The sequence below is a fragment of the Talpa europaea genome, assembly GCF_964194135.1.
Source record: "Talpa europaea genome assembly, chromosome: 16".
NCBI classification, from domain to species: domain Eukaryota; kingdom Metazoa; phylum Chordata; class Mammalia; order Eulipotyphla; family Talpidae; genus Talpa; species Talpa europaea.
The window spans coordinates 43,542,485-43,563,616 of record NC_140084.1 but is presented as its reverse complement, the minus strand read 5'-3'; the positions used below and the strand labels follow the sequence as shown (position 1 = coordinate 43,563,616).

Here is a 21,132-nt window from a genome sequence, read left to right as displayed (position 1 = left end):
TTTAGTACCTAGTGAGCGGCTACAGTACCCACTTTTGACATCCAGCAAGGCAGGGCAGGAGCCTCCGGTAAATGACCTGCCCAAGGCCTTAATCCTGTCTCTGAAGCCCAAGTTCTTTTAACTCCTGAGTTTTCCTCCTGAAGCCAATATGGATGGATATAGACTGGTGTCAAGATTGTAGGATCTTGAGAGATGAACTGGTAAAGCTAGAAGCCAAGGATGGGGGAGCTGGATCAGGGATAAAAGAACCTGAAAAAAGAAATCCAGGGCCTCCCCGGTGGCGCAGCGGGTTGAGTGCAGCGCTGTGAAGCTGTCCACATCCTCTGCAGTGCGGGTTCTATCCTGACCGGCCACGGAGATACCCACATGGTGCGGCAGGCCTCTGCTGTCTCACCCGCTGGTGTCCCCTCAGCAGTGTATTTCAGTTAGTCTGCCTGTTCTGTTCCCTGCTCTGTCTCTGGTGAATCCTTCCACCCTCTCACGCATCTGGCCTGTACCCTGGTTCTTGTATAAATAAATAAATAAATAATAAAGAAATCCAGACGAAGTGCCCTGAGAGTCCAAAACCCTCATGCAGGTGAGAGGCCTGAGGCCCACAGAGGGGAAAGAGTTCCCCAAGGCCAGACAGCTGCTAAGAGATGTGGGGATTGAGGACTCCAGGCCTGTTGGACTGGCTTCACCATGAAACCCGACCCTGTGCTCTGAGGGGGAAGGAACTGGCAACTGCTACCCTGTCTCCATTCAGCTTCATTTCATGCCAGCCCAGGGTGGGTGGTCTTAGATGATGTCGGTTGGCAGCGAAGAGAGGATCCAGGGCTGGGGGACTGGCAGGAAAACGGCTCCTGTGGCGGCCTGTGGGCAACTGCTCCCTCTCCTGGGTGATGTAAGTCACTCCCTGGGGTGGGGGCCGCTGGGCTATTTCTGGAAGTTGGGATGAGGCATGTCTCCTGGCAACATAGATGTAGCTGAGTTGGTGGTGGTGGTGTGATGGAGAATGGGGGATGTCATCACTGTGGAGGGGGAAGAGGGGGAGGACCCTTCAAGAACTAGCATTCTCAGCCCTGATTCCAGTGCCTTCAAAGCACCTCTCACCAGATGGATTAAAAAATGCTCAGTTCCAGAACTCTCTGGATCAGGCCGTGGCCCAATCAGACTTGTCGCCCCAGATTCTGGATGACTGGGTGGTCATTTTGGCATCTGGTCTTGAAAACTCCAGAGGCTCCTCTAATCTTTAATGACCCACCGAAGTCTCCTCAGACTTTAGGCAAAACCACACCCTTGTTTCTTTCCACATCCCCCGAGATCTCTTTCCATAGAGAAAGCCCTCTAGAGATCCCTGAGGACGCTTCAACGGTTAATTCACCCCACTTCACGCCTACAGCCCCAGCATCCCACAGTCCCCCAAAGTCCCTTCCTCATGCTTCAGACTCAGAGACGTCTTCAGTCACGTTTCTCAGTTTCCTACACGCCTTTTAGAGACACCACGAGTTTCCTCTGCCGATTCTCCACTGGTCCCCAGGAGCTGTTCTCAGGTGTCTGCAGCCCAGCAAAGACAGTTCTTACTGACTCCCCTCAGCACCTCAGACACCGTCGGTCCCTCAAACCACGACCCGCCCTAGCACCCCTCTGCAGCCATTCTCAGCCCCTACAAATAACCTGGTAAGATTCCCTCAGGTCGTCGCCCTGACTCCCACGGACCCCACACCCTCGTGGCGGTTGCCCACGCGCGGCCCTCTGCGCATGTCTCCGGGGTTCAGGCCGTTAAGTAACTGCCGCCACTCCGCCTCGCTCTGCTGCTCTGGAGGGTTTTCTCGGTCCAATTGGATTCCCCAGACTTTGGGACTCGACTAGGATTTTTGCTTTCCGACCCTAAGCTGCCGTCAGAGGGCAGCAGGCACCCCTGGCCTGGAGAACTACAATTCCCAGCAACCCCCGCTCCGAGCCGGTCGCGATGCAGACACATTCCTCGACAAGGGAGCGGAAGTGCGTCCTCGCTTTGCCTTCTGGATAATGTAGTCCCCAAAGGACGAGCGCTGGATTGTCATGCCACCGGGGGTCTGTGTCCCCTGGAAACTGCAGTCCTGAACAGACCGAGTGGATAAGATTTTCTTCAGGCTTCAGAAAGGGCAGGACAATTAATATGAACACCGACGCGGATTAAAGTGAAGTCTGGAGACTCCATTCCCATCATTCCAAAGGAGAGGCGGGGCCGAGGGTGATTTTTATTGTAGTTCGAAGTATTTCCGGGAGGCAGACAGACACACAAGAACTCTGTCTCCCAGAGCCCTTTGGGGCTACTCTATTAATCGATAAAAATGGGGCCACCTAATGCGTGCACACTACCCGAGTCTTACTAACTGCCAGCTTCTTTATTTGGGCCCTCCAGGATCCTGTAATTTAGGAAGCGGGAGGTTGCTAAAAGCTTGAATGTGGGTTCAATTTTATTTTCTTCTTTTAACGCACCCCCCCACTGCTTGAACAACCCAGACTGTATCCAAAGAATCCAGTGTTCTGGGAAACTGCCCGGAACTTTGTTTCCCAAATCGTTTGCGGAAGCCGAGGGCGGTCTCTCCCTCCCGATTTGTGTAAACTTGGAAACGTAAAAGGAATACTTGGACTCATTTTCCAGCAGTTCCTGATCGATTTCGGCGCTTGGGACCTTGGAGGCGGGAAGGAAGGCGTGGAAACACCCTTCAGTTTTCCCGGGAGACTAACATCCTTCACTTTTCACTCGCACGCGCCTAAGGTACTCTTTGGACTCCATTTCCCGGCAAGCCTCCGCAGTCTCGTCTCACAAAGGGCCAGGATCCTGACTGGCCTATTCCCTAGCACGCTTCGGGCTCAGGGTTGATCCCCTCCCATTCGGTCAGCGAGGGAGGCCGGCTGGAACTCCAGTTCCCAGAAGACACCAGGGCTCTGTGTACCAACTACTCTGAAGCTACGGTGTTGACTACATTTCCCGGCAGGCGCTGCGGCCTAGTTTTCGTACCCACTTCGCTCCCCAGCCTATCTCCGGAACTGCAGAATCCAGTTGGGGGGTGGGGGTGGGGGTGGCGTTCAGGGATCACATGGGACTCCATTTCCCGGCGTGCTTTGGGAGTCGCTTTACACCCGCAATGCGGTGAGGGCGTGGCGTCGAGTCCACTTCCCGGCTTGCCTCACGGCCCTAATCTACGGGTCCCGGCGCAGACTCAATTTCCCAGAGTGCACCTGGCGCCGATGGCCATCCATCGCCAATCGCTTAAGTGAACGACTGGACTCTGTTTCCCGGCGTGCATCAGGCTCCATAGCGCGTGACGGAGTGGCTGCGACTAAAATTTATGAGGCACGCCTCTGCCTCCTGTTGTCGCAGTGGAGTGAGTGCGATTCTGACTTCGCTTCCCAAGGCGTTTCAGAGCCCACTGTCAGCACAGGTGGCCGATAGATTGCCCAGGTCTCTTTCCCGACTTCCAGTGCGACCGATTTTCCCCGCGGTGGCCGCGGAGACCTCTGTGGACTCCACTTCCCGGCGTGCCCCGCGGCTGTCTGTGTGGGCTGAAGGCCGTGACGGCGGCGCGGAAGGCCGGCGGACTGCATCTCCCAGCGTGCCCCGCGGCGGGCGCTGGGCCGGAGCCGGAGCCCGAGCCCGAGCCCGAGCGGCGCGGCCTGGAAGAGGCCGGAGCCCGGGGGAGGCGGCGGCAGCGGCGGCGGCTGGGGCAGCCCGGGCAGCCCGAGCCCCGCGGCCTGGGCCTGCGCTCGGCGCCATGAGCGGCGGCGCGCCTTCGGGAGGCGGCCCTGGGGGCTCGGGCCGGGCGCGGACGAGCTCGTTCGCGGAGCCAGGCGGCGGAGGCGGCGGCGGCGGCGGCCCCGGGGGCTCGGCCTCCGGCCCGGGCGGCAGCGGTGGCGGAAAGGCGTCGGTCGGAGCCATGGGCGGAGGCGTGGGGGCCTCGGGCTCCGGGGGGGGCCCCAGCGGCAGTGGCGGAGGAGGCAGCGGCGGCCCTGGCGCGGGCACTAGCTTCCCGCCGCCCGGAGTGAAGCTGGGCCGTGAGTACTGGCGGCGCCTGGGGTGGGTGGAGATCGGGGCTCCCGGAGCCCCTCCAGCGTCGATCAGGGGCTCCCAGACCCCCGGACGGGAGCTTGAGGTCACTGTCCTCGCAGCACTGGGGTTTGCGCTCCCTCCCTCCCTCCCAGAGAAAGCCAAGGGGCGGGGGGTGGGGGGCGCCTGCCATCCCTTGGAGTTTAAGGTGAGAATAATCCTCGAAGAAACGGGGGTCACAGGTTCTTCATCTTGACGTGTGAGACCTGGGGTTTTTGAACCTTAAAAACAGGGCTCTTGGGTTGCCATCCATTAAAGAACAGGAGCAGGGGGCGTCTCTTGCGTCCAAACGAGGCTTCGGGGTTATTGTTCCCAAAGAGGACAAGAGTAAGATCACCACTCATAAAGGGGGGCTCTTAATTTGCTCCCCTTTAGAGGATGGAGATGTGGAGTGAATGTTACATGGAAGCACGGTGTGTCCCCAAAGAGCAGGGCTTTCCAAAGTTGGTCCCTAGGTCATCGTCCCTTTTAGCGCGGGGCCTGATGTTGTTACCCACCCTGTAGTAGGTCAGCTCTACCCTGATGGGGGAAATGAATGGTTACTGCTGTTTAGGAGTCATGACAGCTTGGGGTTACTCTTAAAGCAAAATCATAGTCACAGTTCTTCAAAGAGCAGCTTTGGTGGGTCATTTTTCACAAAAATGGAATGGGGGCCACGGGGGTCACAGTGCCCCATAGAATAGGGATCTGAGGTTGTGCCCCTCTTATTGAGGTAAAGTGTCATTTGCTTTGAAAAAATAGCAGTGTAGAATCATCTCGCTCCAAAAGATGTCACTGGCTCCTGAAAATCGATTTGGTTTATCAGTGATCTCTTCGGGGAACCATTCGTTGGTTCCTTGAAGAAGAGGGGTCTCCAACCCTTAGTAATGGCGCCAATGTTTACTGTCATTTGGAGAATGTGAATTGACTGGATAACTGCCTGGGAATAGAAATCAGGCTGACCACTCTCACCATGGAGTGTTTGCCCATTAGAGACCCCACGCGTACAGGAAGGAGTCTGGGGCTCTGGACCACACAAATGAGGAGTCGGGTCAGTGCCTTTTCTAATCCCAGAGTATTTTGGATAAGAGGTAACTGTTCCCCAGAAGTGAGGACTAGGGCACTAGTGAGGCTTAGGCACTCCTGATTACCAGGAGGAATCATTAATTTCTGTCACCAAAAAAAAAACAATGGTGAATTTACCAGCTCTGCCTGGGAGGACTTGGAGGTCACTCTTCCCTCAGTTGTAAGAAAGGTTAGCGCTTTCCTGAAATAGAAGCACCTCAGGGCTTCTACTCGCTAAAGTGGAAGAGGTTAGGTCAGGCAGGGCAGTAAGCTGAGAGGATGGATTCAACCTCTGCGGGGGCAGAATGTTAGGGTTTTCTGGAGGGAAGAGAACACAGGGAGGCATCCAGCAACCACCTTTCCTCAAAGACGAGAAAGGGACAAAGAGACACACAACCCTCCCCCTCTCCTCAGCCCAAGCCCAGCTTCCTGTAGAGGATCACCACCCACAGCGTGAGGATGAGGTGGTGGCCAGAGGAGAGAGGTCAGTGGGTCTCGTGTCTCCTTTATTCCGCAGGTGACTGTGGGAAGGTGACCACAGTGGTAGCCACCCTAGGCCAAGGCCCGGAACGCTCCCAGGAGGTGGCTTACACAGACATCAAAGTGATTGGCAATGGCTCCTTTGGGGTCGTGTACCAGGCACGGCTGGCAGACACCAGGGAGCTGGTGGCTATCAAGAAGGTTCTCCAGGACAAGAGGTTCAAGGTAGTTGGACGAAATGGGGACGAGGAGTTTGGGGGCTGGGCATGGCTGGCCAGAGATCTCCAGCAAGGGAGCTAGACTTGGGGTTCCACAGGGTATCTGAGCATGAGCCAGAGGAGAAGGGGAGAAAGAAGGGAATGCCTTGTGTGGAAGGTGAGGATGTGGATTCCAGGGAAAACCCAGAGATGAAGCTGACTGGGCTTGTGCTCTGTGTAAGTGCTTTACAAGCGAGTTCTTGTGTAATTTACGCAAAGCACTCTAAGGGTAGCTACTGTTGTTATTCCCATTCTAAGTAAGCAGAAACTGGAAACTGAGACTCAGATAAGAGAATTGCCCAAGGTCAAGACTGGAAATCCAGCAGTCTGGTTCCCAAGCACTCCACTGGGTTACACTTCTGCACCTAGAGGAAAGGAAGCTGTGGGGTGATGAGTCTGGTTACGAAGGTCGCCTTCTGCCCCAGGTGCGTGGCAAGTGCTGGATGTGATCCAGCCTGCCCTGTGCTCACCCAAGCACGTGCTTCGACGTGGGGCTCTGTCCTCCTGAGGAAGGGGCGGCCTTTCCTCGTTCGGGCAGAGGTGCCCTCAGAGCTGGAGGAGGCCTGTGGATGAGAAGGGCATGGAGGTCCAGGGCGGACTGGTGTGTGAAGGAATTGTGTGAGGGAGCACAGGTTAGCCCATATGGGGGAGGACTGAGCCCAGGTTGGGAGGGAACCAGGTCCGGGCCTGGGTCTTGGCCTTGAGGACTCTTAGGGAGGAGTTGGGTGTTGGTCAGAATTTGGTTAGGGTTGAGTCCCAAGGGGGAGGGATCTGAGACTAGGATTTATGAGACCTTAAAGGGGACAGAGAACAGGAAAGAGGCTGTGGCTGGATTCCCTTTGGGAGGATGGAAATTGGGTCTGTAGTGTGGGACTTGGGATCAGGCTTTGCGGCCCAGAAGCTCTAGGGACAGCTCTAGGGAGGAGCAGACTGATGCCCACCACTTGCTCTTGTCACCTGTGCCATGTGGGGGTGGAGCTCATGTAGTCACATTGTCTGACTTTTCAGACAAGCTGGAGAACTGGATTTATACGTGCTCATTTGATTTTCAGATGTCAACAGTAATGGAACATTTTTTAAAAATGGGCTGAAGAGAGCACATCTGTGTATGAGGGGAATGGGTTGGGGTAAAGAATTGGGGCTGCCCCAGAGGGGCCTTGGAGCTGGGACCAAGGGAGTAGCTGCCTGGCTCAGTGGGCAGGAATTGGGGAGTGGGCGTGTAGTGAGGGGTCATAGAGCAGGGGGGCAGAGAGAGTGGGTGTTCTGAGGCTCTTTCTCTTTGCCCCCAAGAACCGAGAGCTGCAGATTATGCGTAAGCTGGACCACTGTAATATCGTGAGGCTGAGATACTTCTTCTACTCCAGTGGGGAGAAGGTGAGATCTCGGATGTGGGGGGAGTAGTCTACCTTCACCCATTTTCCTGCTGGTCTTTCTCATGACTGCCAGTCCTCCCCGCCACTGCTCCCCACAAACCTTCCCTTCCTCCTTCTTTGCTTTTTTCTCACAACGCCTCACACCTCTTCTTTGCTCTCTGCAGAAAGATGAGCTTTACCTAAATCTGGTGCTGGAATACGTGCCTGAGACGGTATACCGGGTTGCCCGCCATTTCACCAAGGCCAAGTTGACCATCCCGTACATCTATGTCAAGGTGGGCAGGCAGGCTGGTAGGCAGGCAGCCAGGGCCTCTGGACCCTCCTGCCTTCTATGGCTGTCCTCACCTCCCAAGTTTTTGTTGGTCTCTGGAGGCCTAGTGATACCTACCTTTGTCCCCATGCTACCAGTGATGGCGTTTGCCAAACGCCCGGTAAACTCAGGGGCCCCAACCTGAGGCTGTACTGAATGACTATGGCGGGTTGCTCAGGGGTCTGGGGAGGCTACAGGACACCTGCAGGCTCTGCACTGGTGGGGTTGGCTCAGCATCGGGGGTGGAAGGCAGGAGATGCTGAGGTTGGAGTCTGGACCCCCTCACCTTGACAGAGGGGCTGAGGAGGAGGTGGGACTGAAGGACAGTCATCGCCCAGAGCCAGGAATACATCTTCTCCCTGTGCCTGTGCAGGCTCATTCCCCCTGCCAGGTCCTGTGTCCCAGGAGTTACCCTTGAGAGGTGTTGGAATGAATGAGTGAGTGAATGACTCCATCCATCCAATAACAATAAGGAAAACAGAGGTGGGAGCAACTTGCTGTAATTGTTGGGAAGGTGGGTGGATTCAACTCTGCTGGCGGTTGAGAGGGGCCCAGCTGCTCTTCCCGTTGGCACCCAGTTCCTAGGTGAGCTGTGGGGCTCAGCCGGGGCTTGTTGCTGGGAGGGGAGTCCTCTGGCAGGCGAACCTGTCCTGTGGCTGTCCTGCTGGCCCCAGTGCTGGCCTATGCCAGAAGCCTAGTTGACTGAGACCCAGACCTTGCTCCTGCAGTGCTCTTAGTGTGGCAGGGTAGACAGGTGTCACAGTGAACTGGAACTCTAGGAAACTGCCATACTAGAAGGAACACAAAATTCTGGAAACAGTGGCATACCCCCCCCCCCCCCCCCCCAGGCCAGACTGTTTTAAAGATGAGAAGGCTCAAGGAAGGCTTCTGGGAGGAGACATTTCTGGTCAAGGGCAATGGGAACAGGAGGAGGAAGGGACCCTGGAAACAGATCTGTGTGCAGTGGAGAAATCAAGTGATCACATCCAAGGCACTGGGCTAGGCCCTGGGGATGCTGCAGTGATGAAAACACAAAGCATCCTGCTCTCTTGGCACTTCCGCTCCAGTCAGTGGGAGAGAAAGTGGCAGGAAAACCCAGCTGGAGAGGGGCTGGCTCGTGGGTGGTTTTGGCTGGCGGCTGGAGGAGGCTGAGCCCTTCCTGTAGCCAGTGGTTTGGGTGAGGGGGCAGTAAGTGCCTGACTCCCCTGCTTTCTCTGCAACAGTCTGTCTCATTCTGCAGGCGTCTGTGGAGGGGTGTGATTGCGGCCAGAGGTGGGGACAGCTACATGGGCGCTGGCAGGCTTGTTGCAGATGCACCATCCTGAACTTACTGAGACAGAAACTCAGGGGCTGTGTAGGCAGTCCTGGCCCTAACTAGCCCTCCTAGTGATTCTGGTGCGGCACCCCAAGCAGAACCCAGGGGCCAGGGAAGGGCTTTAAATTAGGGAGAGCGGGCCTGGGGTGGAATAGGGTGTGTGCTGTGTGTGTGGGCGTGCTGGGCTGCAGCTCCGCTGAACCCTGCCCGCCCCAGGTGTACATGTACCAGCTCTTCCGGAGCCTGGCCTACATCCACTCCCAGGGGGTGTGTCACCGTGACATCAAGCCCCAGAACCTGCTGGTGGATCCTGACACGGCTGTCCTCAAGCTCTGCGATTTTGGCAGGTGGGCCCGACTTGGGAGTGCTGGGTGGCTGTAGGGGCGAGGAGGGACCCCACCTCTTGCTTTATGTTTACTCCTACCCGCCTCTTCCCACAGTGCAAAGCAGTTGGTCCGGGGTGAGCCCAACGTCTCCTACATCTGTTCTCGCTACTACAGGGCCCCAGAGCTGATCTTCGGAGCCACTGATTACACCTCATCCATCGGTCAGTTAGGGAGGTGGGGGTGGGGACCGCAGTCATGGCAGTTTGTTCTTTCCATGTGCTGACTGCCCGGCCTGGTGATAAAAGCTTAACATCTGTTCTTTTATCCAGTCCTCACAAACTCTGGAGGGCGATGGCGTGTCTGCCTGTGTTCCTGACGAATAGTCTGAGGCTTAGGGCACAGGGCACCTCCTGCAGCTGCACCACGGGCACTGGGCAGGGCCTTGCTTTGAAAGCTGACCTGACCAGAGTCCGCCGCAGCTCTGGAACCTCCCAGTCAGCCTCTGTTCTCAGCCAGGGGGAGGGACTAACTGTGACCTTGGGGGAGTCAGAGGCGAGGCTTTGTCACCTCGAGGGTGTGACCTGCTGCCACCTTCCAGACACAAGAGGGTGTGAAAAGATTTGGAAGAGAACTTCCTTCAGCGGTGTGATAAAGCTGCCTGACCCTTCGGTGTGAACTGGTGCTGTGGGGGTCAAGGTGTACAGGCCAGGGAGGGGTGGGAATACCCGACTGCAGCTGTACCTGTGGGCAGAGGCTAGCAAGTGAGGCAGTCCAGTGCTTAATACTTTAACTCCCTGAAGCCCACGGCACACAGGTACCTGGCCTAGGCCCGATGGCCTGTCCTGCAAGGTGAAGGGCAGAGAAAATGCTTATTGGGGTCCCTGCGCAGAGAGGGAGTTGTACTGGAAACAAGTCTAGAAGGAAGGAGCAGTGGTTTTGACTGGTCTGGAGATTCAGTCAGGCTTAGTGTTCTTAAGCCAGATATGACCTTCAGTGAGCCCAGAGAATGGGGTTCTTCTCAGGGTGACTGATAGAAATGGGTGTGAGGGAATGGGTGTGGTGGCCCTGATCATCCTCCCTTCCCTTCCAGATGTGTGGTCAGCTGGCTGCGTCCTGGCTGAGCTTCTCCTGGGCCAGCCCATCTTCCCCGGGGACAGTGGGGTGGACCAGCTGGTGGAGATCATCAAGGTGAGGGCAAGGCCAGGTGGGCAGGGATGGGGATAAGGGATGGGGGCCTGTGCTCAGATCCTCCGCTCCCCACTTTCCCTACAGGTGCTGGGAACGCCAACCCGGGAACAGATCCGAGAGATGAACCCCAACTACACGGAGTTCAAGTTCCCTCAGATTAAAGCTCACCCCTGGACAAAGGTGGGGCAGGGCTGGGGTCGCAGGCAGCATGGCTGAGGTCCCCATTGGAGACTGACTGGTCTGGGGACCTGGCCACAGAGGCACGGCTTGGGAGCCGGTCAGTAACTCATCAGATTTCAGTTTCCCGAGTTTTCCATACTGTAACAATTGAGGACCCACAGTAAATTCGGAAGTCTTTCGGTGGGGGGAAACAGGCTCATGGCGAGGGCCATTCAGTCATGGGACCGGGGAGGGCCGAGATCTACATTGACCTTCTTTCGGTGGGCAGACCTCAGTTTCCCCATTGGAAAGGGGGTTTGTGGAAAGCCATGGTCCCTGTGGCAATGAGGCGAGTACACCAGCACTGGGGTGTCTCACTCTCGTGACCTCCCCTGCCAGGTGTTCAAGTCCCGAACACCGCCTGAGGCCATTGCGCTCTGCTCAAGCCTGCTGGAGTACACGCCGTCCTCCAGGCTGTCCCCGCTGGAAGCGTGTGCCCACAGCTTCTTTGACGAACTGAGATGTCCCGGAACCCAGCTTCCCAACAACCGCCCGCTTCCGCCCCTCTTCAATTTCAGTCCTGGCGGTGAGGGCACAGCCTGGGGTCTGAGGCTGGAGGGGCAGCCAAGATTGTGAGAAAAGCTTGGTGTTGGAGACAAGGGCTGGGGGCTGGGCGGGGGCTCTCAGGGGGGGCTGGGGAGAAGCCCCCAGGTTTGGGGAGGGCCCAGCCTATTCGCCTACGCTCTGCCATCTTGCTGGTTTTTCATTCAAAGAGTCCAGCTGCTGTACGTCACCATGAAGGTGTGACCTGCTCCCAGGGCCTCTGTGTCTCTTCCTGTTGGTCGGGATGACGGTGCCCACCTTCAAGGCAGGGAGAGGGGGCGGGAAAGGGTTTGGAAGATAACCATCCAAAGGAGGCTTTGCCAAATAGCTAGGCCCCCATTTGGTGTCTCTTATTAACCCCAGCTGAGTCTCCAGATACCCGGCCCTGTCCACTGACTGAGTGTGTCCATTCCTGTCTCTAGAACTCTCCATCCAACCATCTCTCAATGCCATTCTCATCCCTCCTCACTTGCGGTCCCCGGCGGGCAGTACTCCCCTTACCCCAACCTCACAAGGTAAGTTGGGGCCACTTACTGTGGGTTGAAGCAGCATTTCTCAGCCTGGGGGGTGGGCGTGTTCTCACAGCCCTGCGGTTCCCGCAGATATCTGAAACACTGCTGTTTGCATGGTGTAGAAAGCCTGTTTTCGGCCATGGGAATGGCCCCCTGTGTGGGACATGACTGCCTAGATCTGGAGAAAGGTGTTTGGCTTGTGTAAACACACCCAGCCGAATTTGTTGCCCACATGTAAAAATTGGGGCCGTTTTGTTGACAATGCAGATTTCCAATTTCTGTTGGAAGAATATCATACTTGGTAGCCCTGTCATCGAGCTGAGTTCTAGCTGTCCCCTCTTCTGTGGGGCCTGGCTCTCTGGCATATCACTCAGCCTGGTACCAGCCTGGTCCTTTGGCATGTGGGCTTGCCTGGACCTAAAGTGACAGCTTGGAACTTCCATGTGGCATTTCCCACTGACTTTCTGCTCTTGGTGGTGGTGGTGGAGGGGCCTCCGAAGAGCTGGGCTAACTGTCTGCTCCCTCTCCCCAGCAGCTTTAAGTGAGGCTCAGACCAGCCCGGACTGGCAGTCCACCGATGCAACAGCTCCCCTCACTAGCGCTTCTTGAGGGCCCCACCAACAACCCTTCCATCTGGGAGCCCCAAGTGGGGAAGGGGGGGGCCATAGCCCATCCAGCTCCTGCCCTGGCTAGGCCCCTAGAGGGCAGAGGTAAATGAGTCCCTGTCCCCACCTCCAGTCCCTCCCTCACCAGCCTCACCCTACGGTGGGCTTTTTAAGAGGATTTTAACTGGTTGTGGGGAGGGAAGAGACGGAAGGACAGGGGGTTGTGGGGGCACAAGGACCCCGTACCCCCTTGGTCCCCTACCTTACCCTCCCCCCAGGCTTCCACCTCTTCCAGACCCTTCCCTGCCCATGTCCCTTGTAAATAGAACCAGCCGTGCTCATCTCTTCTTTCCTCCCTCGGCCCCCGGGTGTAAATAGATTGTTATAATTTTTTTCTTAAAGAAAATGTCGATTCGCACCGTCCAACCTGGTCCCTCCCCTTCTACAGCTGTGACCCCTTTCCTGTCCTCTGCCCTTTTGGTTTCTCCCTCCTCTCCCCACCCTGGAGGGCTGGGGGGCGGTGGGGGAGCTCCTGATGTCTTAGTTTCCACAGTAAGGTTTGCCTGTGTACAGACCTCCGTTCAATAAATTATTGGCATGAAAACCTGCTCCCTGTCTGGCTGCCTGTTTCCACAGAGGTGAGGGAGGTGCCGGGGCTGTTCTGGGACAAGAGTGGGCTGACGCTTAGGCAGGGGCGGGATATATGGAGCACAGGCTGCCTCCCCCGGGGCCCGAGTCCCGGCCCTGGCACAGGGGCTCAGCCTTCCTGCCTTGGTTGTCCCCGGCGTGACTGGGGCTGGCTTGTCCGCTGCAGGTGGGGGAAAGGAGCCTGTCCCGGAATCCAGCAGACACCTGTTTCCACTTACAGAGGGAGGCCCTGTCACCCCAGGTGATGCTGAGAGCACTGGGTGGGCATCACCAGAGAGGTCAAGGCCATAGTGCCTATGGCAGCACCAGACTTCAACAAAGGACTGTCTCACACTCTGAGCTGTCTGCTACTTCAGGGTCCAGAGGACACAGGATGAGACAGTGACTCAGATCAAAACAGCCTGGGTGTAGATTCTTAGAGGGCCTGGGTTCCCACCCGCGCAGAGGCTGTCCTGGAATCCCAGCAGATGCCCAAAGCTCCATTTCTCTGTTAGGTGGCAGCGCACACTACATGGCCCACCTCTCAGGGATGCTGGGGAGCAAGAGAGCATGGCTTTTTTCCTTCACTGTGAAAACATGCCGGGGCCAGATGGGGGGGTCCGTGGGTGGAAGGAAAGGGTTCTCTGCTCAGTGCCAACTGTAGGTGAGTGCAGAAGGCTCCAGAAGTGGAAGGGGGCCATGAGCAACTGACATATCCCTCACTGGAATCTACCAGTGCCCCAGAGGGGCCTTCTGGCATCTGGGCTCTGCAATCAGTAAGGCCGGCCCCAGGGGCATCATTACCTCCCTGGCCCGCCCTACTGAGCAACAGGCAACTTAGCCTCATTCCAAAGACTAGCCTCATTCCTAAGACGTGCACACAGCAAGCAGACTGGGCGAGGGGCAGATCCTGGCCTCTGGGGGACCCCTTCCTCCCCTTGCTCACATCGGGAATGTGCCAGGTGCCCCTCACTGTCCTCCCACCTCCATGGTCTCCGCCCAGCTCTGGCCCTGTTCTCTCCCTCTCCAGCCTTTCCCTCACCCCATCCTAGCCCCCACTTAGGACCCTCCCTTCTCCCTTCCCATATTTAGGCCTCCTTCCTCCTCTGCTTTATCACCCACCCTCCCGCCCAGACAGCTCAGAGCTGCAGCTGCCTCCTGCCTGCACCTTGCTCTGCACAGGCCTGGGAAGCATCTGCCCCACTGACCTGCCATAAATCACCGGCTTCTGCTTTGAGAGGAAGGTATTGTCATCCCAGATAACCTTTAAAGAGTTTGGGGAGTCCTTCCTGCTCCCAAGAACTTTGATCTTTTGAGGCCCCATCAATCCCCAACGGCTCTGTAACACCCGCTCACTTTTCCTCCACTTAATCAAGCCCCGAGCCACCCGCCCTGCGTGGGTTCCAGGTCACGATCAATCAGTGGCACTGGTCCCAGACGCGGCCTGAAGGAACCAACTGGGTTCAAACCTCAGCACCCCCTCCGCCTAGCTGCAAGACCTCGGGCGAGTCTGGCCCTGTTTTCTCATCTGTACGACAGAGAATATACTGAGATCACCTCCCAGGCCCATAGGATCACAGTACACAACGCTTACTGCAGTGCCTGCCACAGCTAGGCAGTCCAGTGTCCACTGTACTGGGGCTGTGAATAACTGGACAGTATCCAAGCATACCAAGAACTCACCCTCCTTGCATTGCTGCCTGTTGGAATGTTCTCTTCCATTGTCACTAGCAGATTTCTGTTTTTCAAGGGCTACCTCTAGGAGGCCTCCGACTCCAGATCTGCCACCATGGAGATCGGTCTGCTGCTCTGGCCTCCCACTGTCCCCGCACATCCCCACCACAGCCTAAGGAACCTGGGGCTGAGAGCTGTCTGTCCCCCCAGAAGTAGGGTAGAGGCCCGACTCATCTTTGGCTCTTGGTATCACCCAGCACAGAGGGTGGCCTCAGGACACCCAGGCCAAATGAATGAAGACACACTTGGAGAAGCAAGGCCATCTGTACTTGTGTTCCTCCCATCACCCCGCACGCCTGCTGGGGGCACAGCCCATGTCTGACTTATTCCTGGGTCTCCAGCATCACCCAGTCTGCAGTTGAGCACCTCAATACCTATAGATTTCCTTCCACATCGCCAAAAACGAGCTTAAGGAGCCCCAGAGAAGTCCAGTGGCTTTCTCCCACCAGGCGGAGTGAGGTCCTAGGTGCCTGGTGTCCAGGGATGGCTAGGGCTGAGAGGACAAGCAGAGGACCAGAAATAGGTGACCGTGCCCAGCTCCAACCTGGCACATGCTCAGGGCTCAGAAAAGGTTACCTGATGTTGCCCGGCACCCGGGTGCTGCCGAGCAAAGGGCTTGGCAAACTTCCCTGGGTAGTGTGGCGGGTGACTTGGGACAGATCAGCTCGCATCTCAGAGCTTCAGTTTTCTTTCAGGCAGAAAAAGGTGACAAGAGAAAGCTGGCGGGGTTGTTCTGAGGAGTCGGTGGGGAAGAGGCCAGGGTGGATCCTGGCACATAAGTGGACGCCAGAGTGGCTTGCCAGGGGGTGAGCCCCTTGCCCCCCAAAGGGAACCACAATGGCCATGGCAACCAAACTTTTATTGCTCTTCTTCAGCTGTGTCACATGAAGGCTGCATCCAACTGCAGCAGCCCGCTGGCCTCAGTGGCCCCCAGGGCAGCCTGGCACAGCTGCAGTGTGTCCTCAAGGGCCAGCGGCTGGGAGGTCTCAATGATGGCAATGGTCTCCCCTAGCTCAGTGCACATGATAGTCTGCTGCGGCTCAGGGGGCGGGGGTGGGGCGGGGGGCGGTGAGCGGGGTGGCTGTGTTGTCGCAGTCCGGGCTCGAGCATGGACCCGCTGATGCAGCCGCAGGCCCGCCATGGCACGGAACCAGCGGCCACAGGTCCCACAAGAGTAGGCGCTCTTGTTGTAGAGACCAGTGATGGGCAGGCGGGGTGCCCGGGCGAAGGCCACAGGCCGCAGGTGCAGCCTCCGGTGCTGCTGCAGGTTGGAGCTCTGCGTGAAGCGCTTGCCACAGTCCAGGCACTGGTAGGGCCGCACGCCTGTGTGGGTCAGCTGGTGGCGGCTGAGGTTGGCTAAAGACGCAAAGGTCTTGCCACAAGAGTGGCACTGGAAGGGCCTCTCACCTGTGTGCGTCCGCAGGTGGTTGTGTACGTGGACCAGCTTCTTGAAGCCCCTGCCACACACCCCGCAGCGGTGCCGCCGCTCAGGGGGACCATGTACTGCACGTCGGTGCCGGGACAGCCGGGAAGCTGAGGAGAAGGACTTGGAGCACTGTGGGCAGGGCAGCTGGACAGGTGGGGCGGGTGGTGGGGGCGGAGGTGGGGGTGTGGGCTCGGCGGGAGCTGGGGAGGCCACTGCTGCCGCTGCAGGGGGTGCCCCGCTCTTGCCCGCGTGCGTGCGCCGGTGGTACAGGAACTTGGTCATGTTGCTGAAGGTCTTGCCGCAGCGGCAGCGATGTAGCGGATTGGCGGTGTGGGCCCGGCGGTGGGCCACCAGCGTGAGTTCTGTGCCAAAGCCGCGGCCACAGTCCACACAGAGGTACCGGGCTTCGCCGCGATGCAGCCGCAGGTGCTGCTCCAGGGAGGCTGCTTTCTTGAAGACCTTGGAGCAGGTGGTACACTCGTGGGTGCCACCCACGTGGGCCCGTCCGTGAGCCAGCAGCCGATTGGCGGAACTGAAGCTGCGCTGGCACTGGCTGCAGTGGAAGGGGTGGGTTGCTGATGCTGGGCCACGAGATGCCCGCCGGTGTCGTCGGCGTGCCCCTGTTGAGGTCCTGTGTTGGGGACAATCCCCACAGCTATGGGTGCGGCCGGCTGTGGACTTGTCGCCTCCCACGGCCTCATCACCCGCCTCCGCTGCTGCCTCCTCTTCTTCTGTCTCCTCGTCATCTTCGTCGTCCTCATCTTCCTCTTCCTCCTCTAGCCCATTGCGCTCTTCTTTCTCCAGGGAGTCGAAGTGGGTGCCCTGATGCTCTAAGAACTCCTCAGGGGTGGCGCAGAGAGTAGAGCACTCGGGACACTCGTAGGGCTCCATCTTGACTTCAGGTGGAGCAGGGGGCGGAGGCGGAGGCACGCTAGGAGGCAGCGGGGGCGGTTCTGGTGGCCCTGCCGCGGTGGCAGAAAGGTGCTGAGCCTGGCGATGAGCGACCCACAGCTCTGGTGAGGGGAACAGCTCCTGGCAGTCCCCACACTGGTACTGGATCTGGCTGGCGGACTCCCGGAGGTGGGCGTCCTGGTGGGCCAGGAGCTCACCAGGGGAGAGGATGAGCTGGCTACACTCACAGCACTGGAAGGGCCCGTCCTGGATGCCACCCGGCACTATCTCTGGGCCGGTTTCCTGGGGACCCAGCGCTTCTTCCTCTGTGGCCGTGGGTGCATGCTGCTCCTGGTGCGAGAGGACTTCCTCCAGAGTGTTGTAGAGGTTGCCACACTCTGAGCACATGAACTGGTGGTGCTGGAAGAAGAGGGATGAGGCCAGGGCCTCCCCAGGCATCATCTCGGTCACCTCTGCTGACATCTCTGTCATCTGCCCTAACACCGGTGTTGATGCCTCTGTGGTCCCTGGTGACATTTGTGTTGGCATGTCAGCCACCTCAGCCACCACCTCTGTCATTGTCTGGGAGGGCAGTCCCTAGAGAAAAAAGGGCCAGGCTGATGAGACCGTAAGAACCCAAAAGGAGGGGAGGTGTCTCAGGAGTCCCTGTGCCTATCCCATCACTCACTAGCTACTGTCAACCAGCAAGTCAGGGTCCAGTGTTTATACCTCAGTCCTTGGTGAGTCCCCGATTTCGAATGTGACACATGCCTCCTGCTGGCACCTGGGCTTCTGCAGGACAGACAAACTAAGAAGAGCCCCCCGTTTGTCCTCTGATGCTGCCTTCCTTCCCCAGAGGGCCAGACATAACCTTTCTATGAGCATAACGTGATTTCGGGTCTCACGGCCTCTGCCTGTACAGCATTTTCTTCTACATAGACACACAGAGCTGCAGCAAAGCAGAGGGGCTTGAATCTGAGCTCCACTTCTTACTTCCTCTCTCTGAGACTGTTTTCTCATCTGTGAATTGAGGCTAAAAGTAGTTCTGGCCATGGAGACTCTGGGGCTTGATAAAGACTAGATATGACAATTACCTGAAGTTCTCCAGAAATGTTGCTTTTAGATCCTAAGTCTTTGATGCTGTTATTCCTTCTGCTAAGAAAGCTCTCTCCTCTTCTTGCCTAGCAAATGCCTACCCAGCATCCTTTGCCAAGCTTTTTCTGACACCCTCTATATCCTTAGGGTGGTGGCCACTTCCTCCCTCCCTGGGGTTCCTATGGTCTCCGGTGTCACCTTCATCACTGCAAATATCATGAGCCATGGAGTCTCTGGGCCCCTCAATGGACTGAGTTTTCTGGCAGAGGGTCTGACTGATTCATTGTAGTGGCTGCTGTCACCAACAAAACCACAGACCAGGCACAGAGATTTCCACTTTTGAACTTCCCTCTGTGGGCCCCATTTCCAGTTCCACATTTCCAGTTCAACCCAACCCAGGACCCTTCACACAGCAAGGGCACAGAGTACCTTCAGCAGTTGACTGCCTCCCCAGAAAACCTAGGAGCTAATTCTTGGACTCCAACCCCTACCTTCCCCACTTCTTCTTTAACTCAGCTGTTAGTGCCCAAGGGTAGGAGGAGTGCAGCTTACAGCCTTGCACACAAAAGTTGTTCATGTCAAGCTCCCACAAGGCAGGGATTTTAGTTTGTTCATCGCAGATGCAGTCCCACTGCCAAGAACACTTCTGAGCACACGGGAGGCCCTCTGTAGATACCTAGGGAATGAAGAGTGGTCCCTCCAGGAAATGAGGCCTGAGTTTCACCCTTTCTTGTATACACTCCACCTCTCCCACCAGATTAACTCTCCCATTAGACCCTGAATTCCCACAATAAAAGTCCAGCACAGAGTCCTGCTTTCAACTGGTGCCCAATAAATACTCCTTGAGTAAATGATTTACTAAAAGTCCAGGGGCTAAACTTGCCTTAACTCCTTATTTCTATTCCCTAAGTTTAGAGCTGCCAAGCAACAGCCAGGATCTTCCTGGCAGTAGTGAACCATGGAGTGGCCTGAGAGTTCAAGTTTATGCTGTGTACTGTCTCATTCCAGAGAACTCCCCCTAGGGCGAGGCCCCAGGCCTGGTGGAAGGGCTTACACAAAATGGGCACACAGTAAATATCCCTCGAGAAGGTCGTGCAAGAGACCTGTAGTGTCTCCTTCCCCATCTTGGACTGTGAACGCTTGGGGGCGGGAGAGGGACTTTTTATACAGTAGATAAATAGTTCTTCCAGGAAAGAACCCACCAGAGGCCTGTGAGTTTAACTTTCCCGCTACACCTCCCCCTTTCTCCGACCGGACGGATAAACTCCTCAGCCTCTCGCGCGCTCCCGGCAAGGGGTGTGCGTGCGTGTGCAGAGGGGCAGCGAGCCCAAGCACAGGGTCCTCCATCCCTCAGGGCGCGATCAATGCTCAGGGGCACCTAGGGAGAAGCGCTCTGTGCACTCCGCACCGCTCCCGCCCTGGCGCAGGCCCCAAGCTCTCCGACTCCCGCGGACCCCTTCGTTCTCCCTCCGCCCTCTCCGCACGCCCAATGCTCTCTTCCCCCGCCCGCCCCGCGGCGCCCTCACCAGTCTCTCTTGCCTGCTGCAGCCCCCGCCGCTCTTGACACGGACCCTCTGCTCCAGGCGTGCGGGACCCCTCACTATCCACGCCTCCCATTGGGCGGCACCCTTACCCGTGACGACCAATCAGCGCCGGCGGCGGAGGGCACGCGCTCTTGCGCCTGCGTGTTGACGGTCAGGCGGGGCTCGGCGAGTTTCTCCACGCACACATTTGTGCCCTGTGGGCGGGGCCCGGGACTCGAAAAGGCGCCTGCGCAGTTCTCCTGTTCCCCGCCGAGAGTCGGAAAGTAGGGGCAAGTGGGCATTCCTGGAACACGAGGACTAGCGCGGGGACTGGGCCCTGGGAGATCTTGACAGAGGTGTCATTTCATAGCCGAAGAGAGCATATTTTAGAGCTAGGAGCCACTTGGGATATTTCCCTTCCCGGGCCTCAGTTTTACCCCTGTGTGAAATGGACTTAATTCACATCCACCTAAAAGGCTGTTCGAATGAAATCTCACATGTAAAAGCGCTCAACACAGTGTTACAGGGCATGGAGAGGGGCACCCCAGACCCCACAAACCTGCCTTCTCTGAACAGGTTCTGCCATCCGCCGCATCAACACAAAACATGAGACTTTAATAAAAAGGAACTTTAATGCAATTAGTAAACAATACAGGAAAGACAAAGAATACAGTTTCTAAATCAAGCACCCAAAGTTACCCATCTCCTCGTGGGTAAAAGTCCATCCAAATGGGATTGGCCCAGAGCAAGGCCCAAAGCCTGCCACAAGTCTCAAGCATCTTCTAGTGGGACCCCACAGAAAAGGATTGGAAACAACCAGACAAGTCTGGAAGGAAAAGAGCAAAATCAAGACAAAAACTGCCATTGTCATCTCCCCACGGGTCTCTCACCCACATCTGTGTCAACCAGTCCACAACCAACAGGCAAGCGCAGTTTCTTCATGTGCCTCCTCCAGGTCTCCTTGTGGCTCTCCATCCTGTTTCCTTCCTTCCTCAGTCTCCTCTGCAGCTTCTTCTCTCTCTGCTCAGCTCCACCCTCCCTTTGGTGGGGCAGGAAACCTGGAACCTACCCCTTTCCTGGGGACCACCCTGTTTTACAATAGGACCTGTTACATTGTGGGTGCTCACTCTAACCCAGCTGATAGGGACATGGTTCTTTCCAGTTTGTAGAATTGTTTTCCCTTTCCTCCCTGTCTTTCATTGACTTAATGATGTTCACTTACTTATTGGGCGCCTACTGTGTGTCCGGTCCAGGACTGGGTTTCAGTTGGTGACAATTGTCCTCTGTTTCCTGTTGGGGAAATGGGCCCAGACAGAGGGAGGGCCTCTTCTGAGGGCACTGCTGCAGCCCAAGCAGAGTTGGTGCTGAGCCAGTGCCAAGCAGGAACCTGGTCTCCTGCCTCCCAAGGGGAGATAAATCCAAGGATGGAAACCGGTCGGGTCGGGGAGGGGAACTGTCTAGTGGCATGTGCATGCCCTGACCTTGAATCACGTAAGTGTGGGGGCGGAGTGGACACCATGCCAGAGGTCCTGAGAAGAGGATGCTCAGGCACCACAGCCTAGAAACCAACTCTCCTTGTGAAAATCCAC

General features: G+C 57.0%; 2 protein-coding genes across 2 annotated transcripts; one reads left to right on the top strand and one right to left on the bottom strand.

Annotated features, from left to right (window-relative positions):
• Positions 1 to 3,743: 3,743 nt before the first annotated feature.
• GSK3A (glycogen synthase kinase 3 alpha) lies at positions 3,744 to 12,251 on the top strand (the record flags this gene model as incomplete). Its single annotated transcript, XM_084257995.1, has 11 exons — positions 3,744 to 4,023; positions 5,637 to 5,824; positions 7,147 to 7,230; positions 7,394 to 7,504; positions 9,071 to 9,201; positions 9,295 to 9,401; positions 10,271 to 10,368; positions 10,453 to 10,548; positions 10,927 to 11,113; positions 11,553 to 11,645; positions 12,178 to 12,251. The coding sequence occupies 11 exons, from the start codon at positions 3,744 to 3,746 to the stop codon at positions 12,249 to 12,251; spliced, it is 1,449 nt and encodes a 482-aa protein (XP_084114121.1).
• Positions 12,252 to 15,488: 3,237 nt separating this feature from the next.
• Positions 15,489 to 17,504, bottom strand: ZNF526 (zinc finger protein 526; the record flags this gene model as incomplete). Its single annotated transcript, XM_084257970.1, has 1 exon — positions 15,489 to 17,504. The coding sequence occupies one exon, from the start codon at positions 17,502 to 17,504 to the stop codon at positions 15,489 to 15,491; it is 2,016 nt and encodes a 671-aa protein (XP_084114096.1).
• Between the last annotated feature and the right edge of the window lie 3,628 nt (positions 17,505 to 21,132).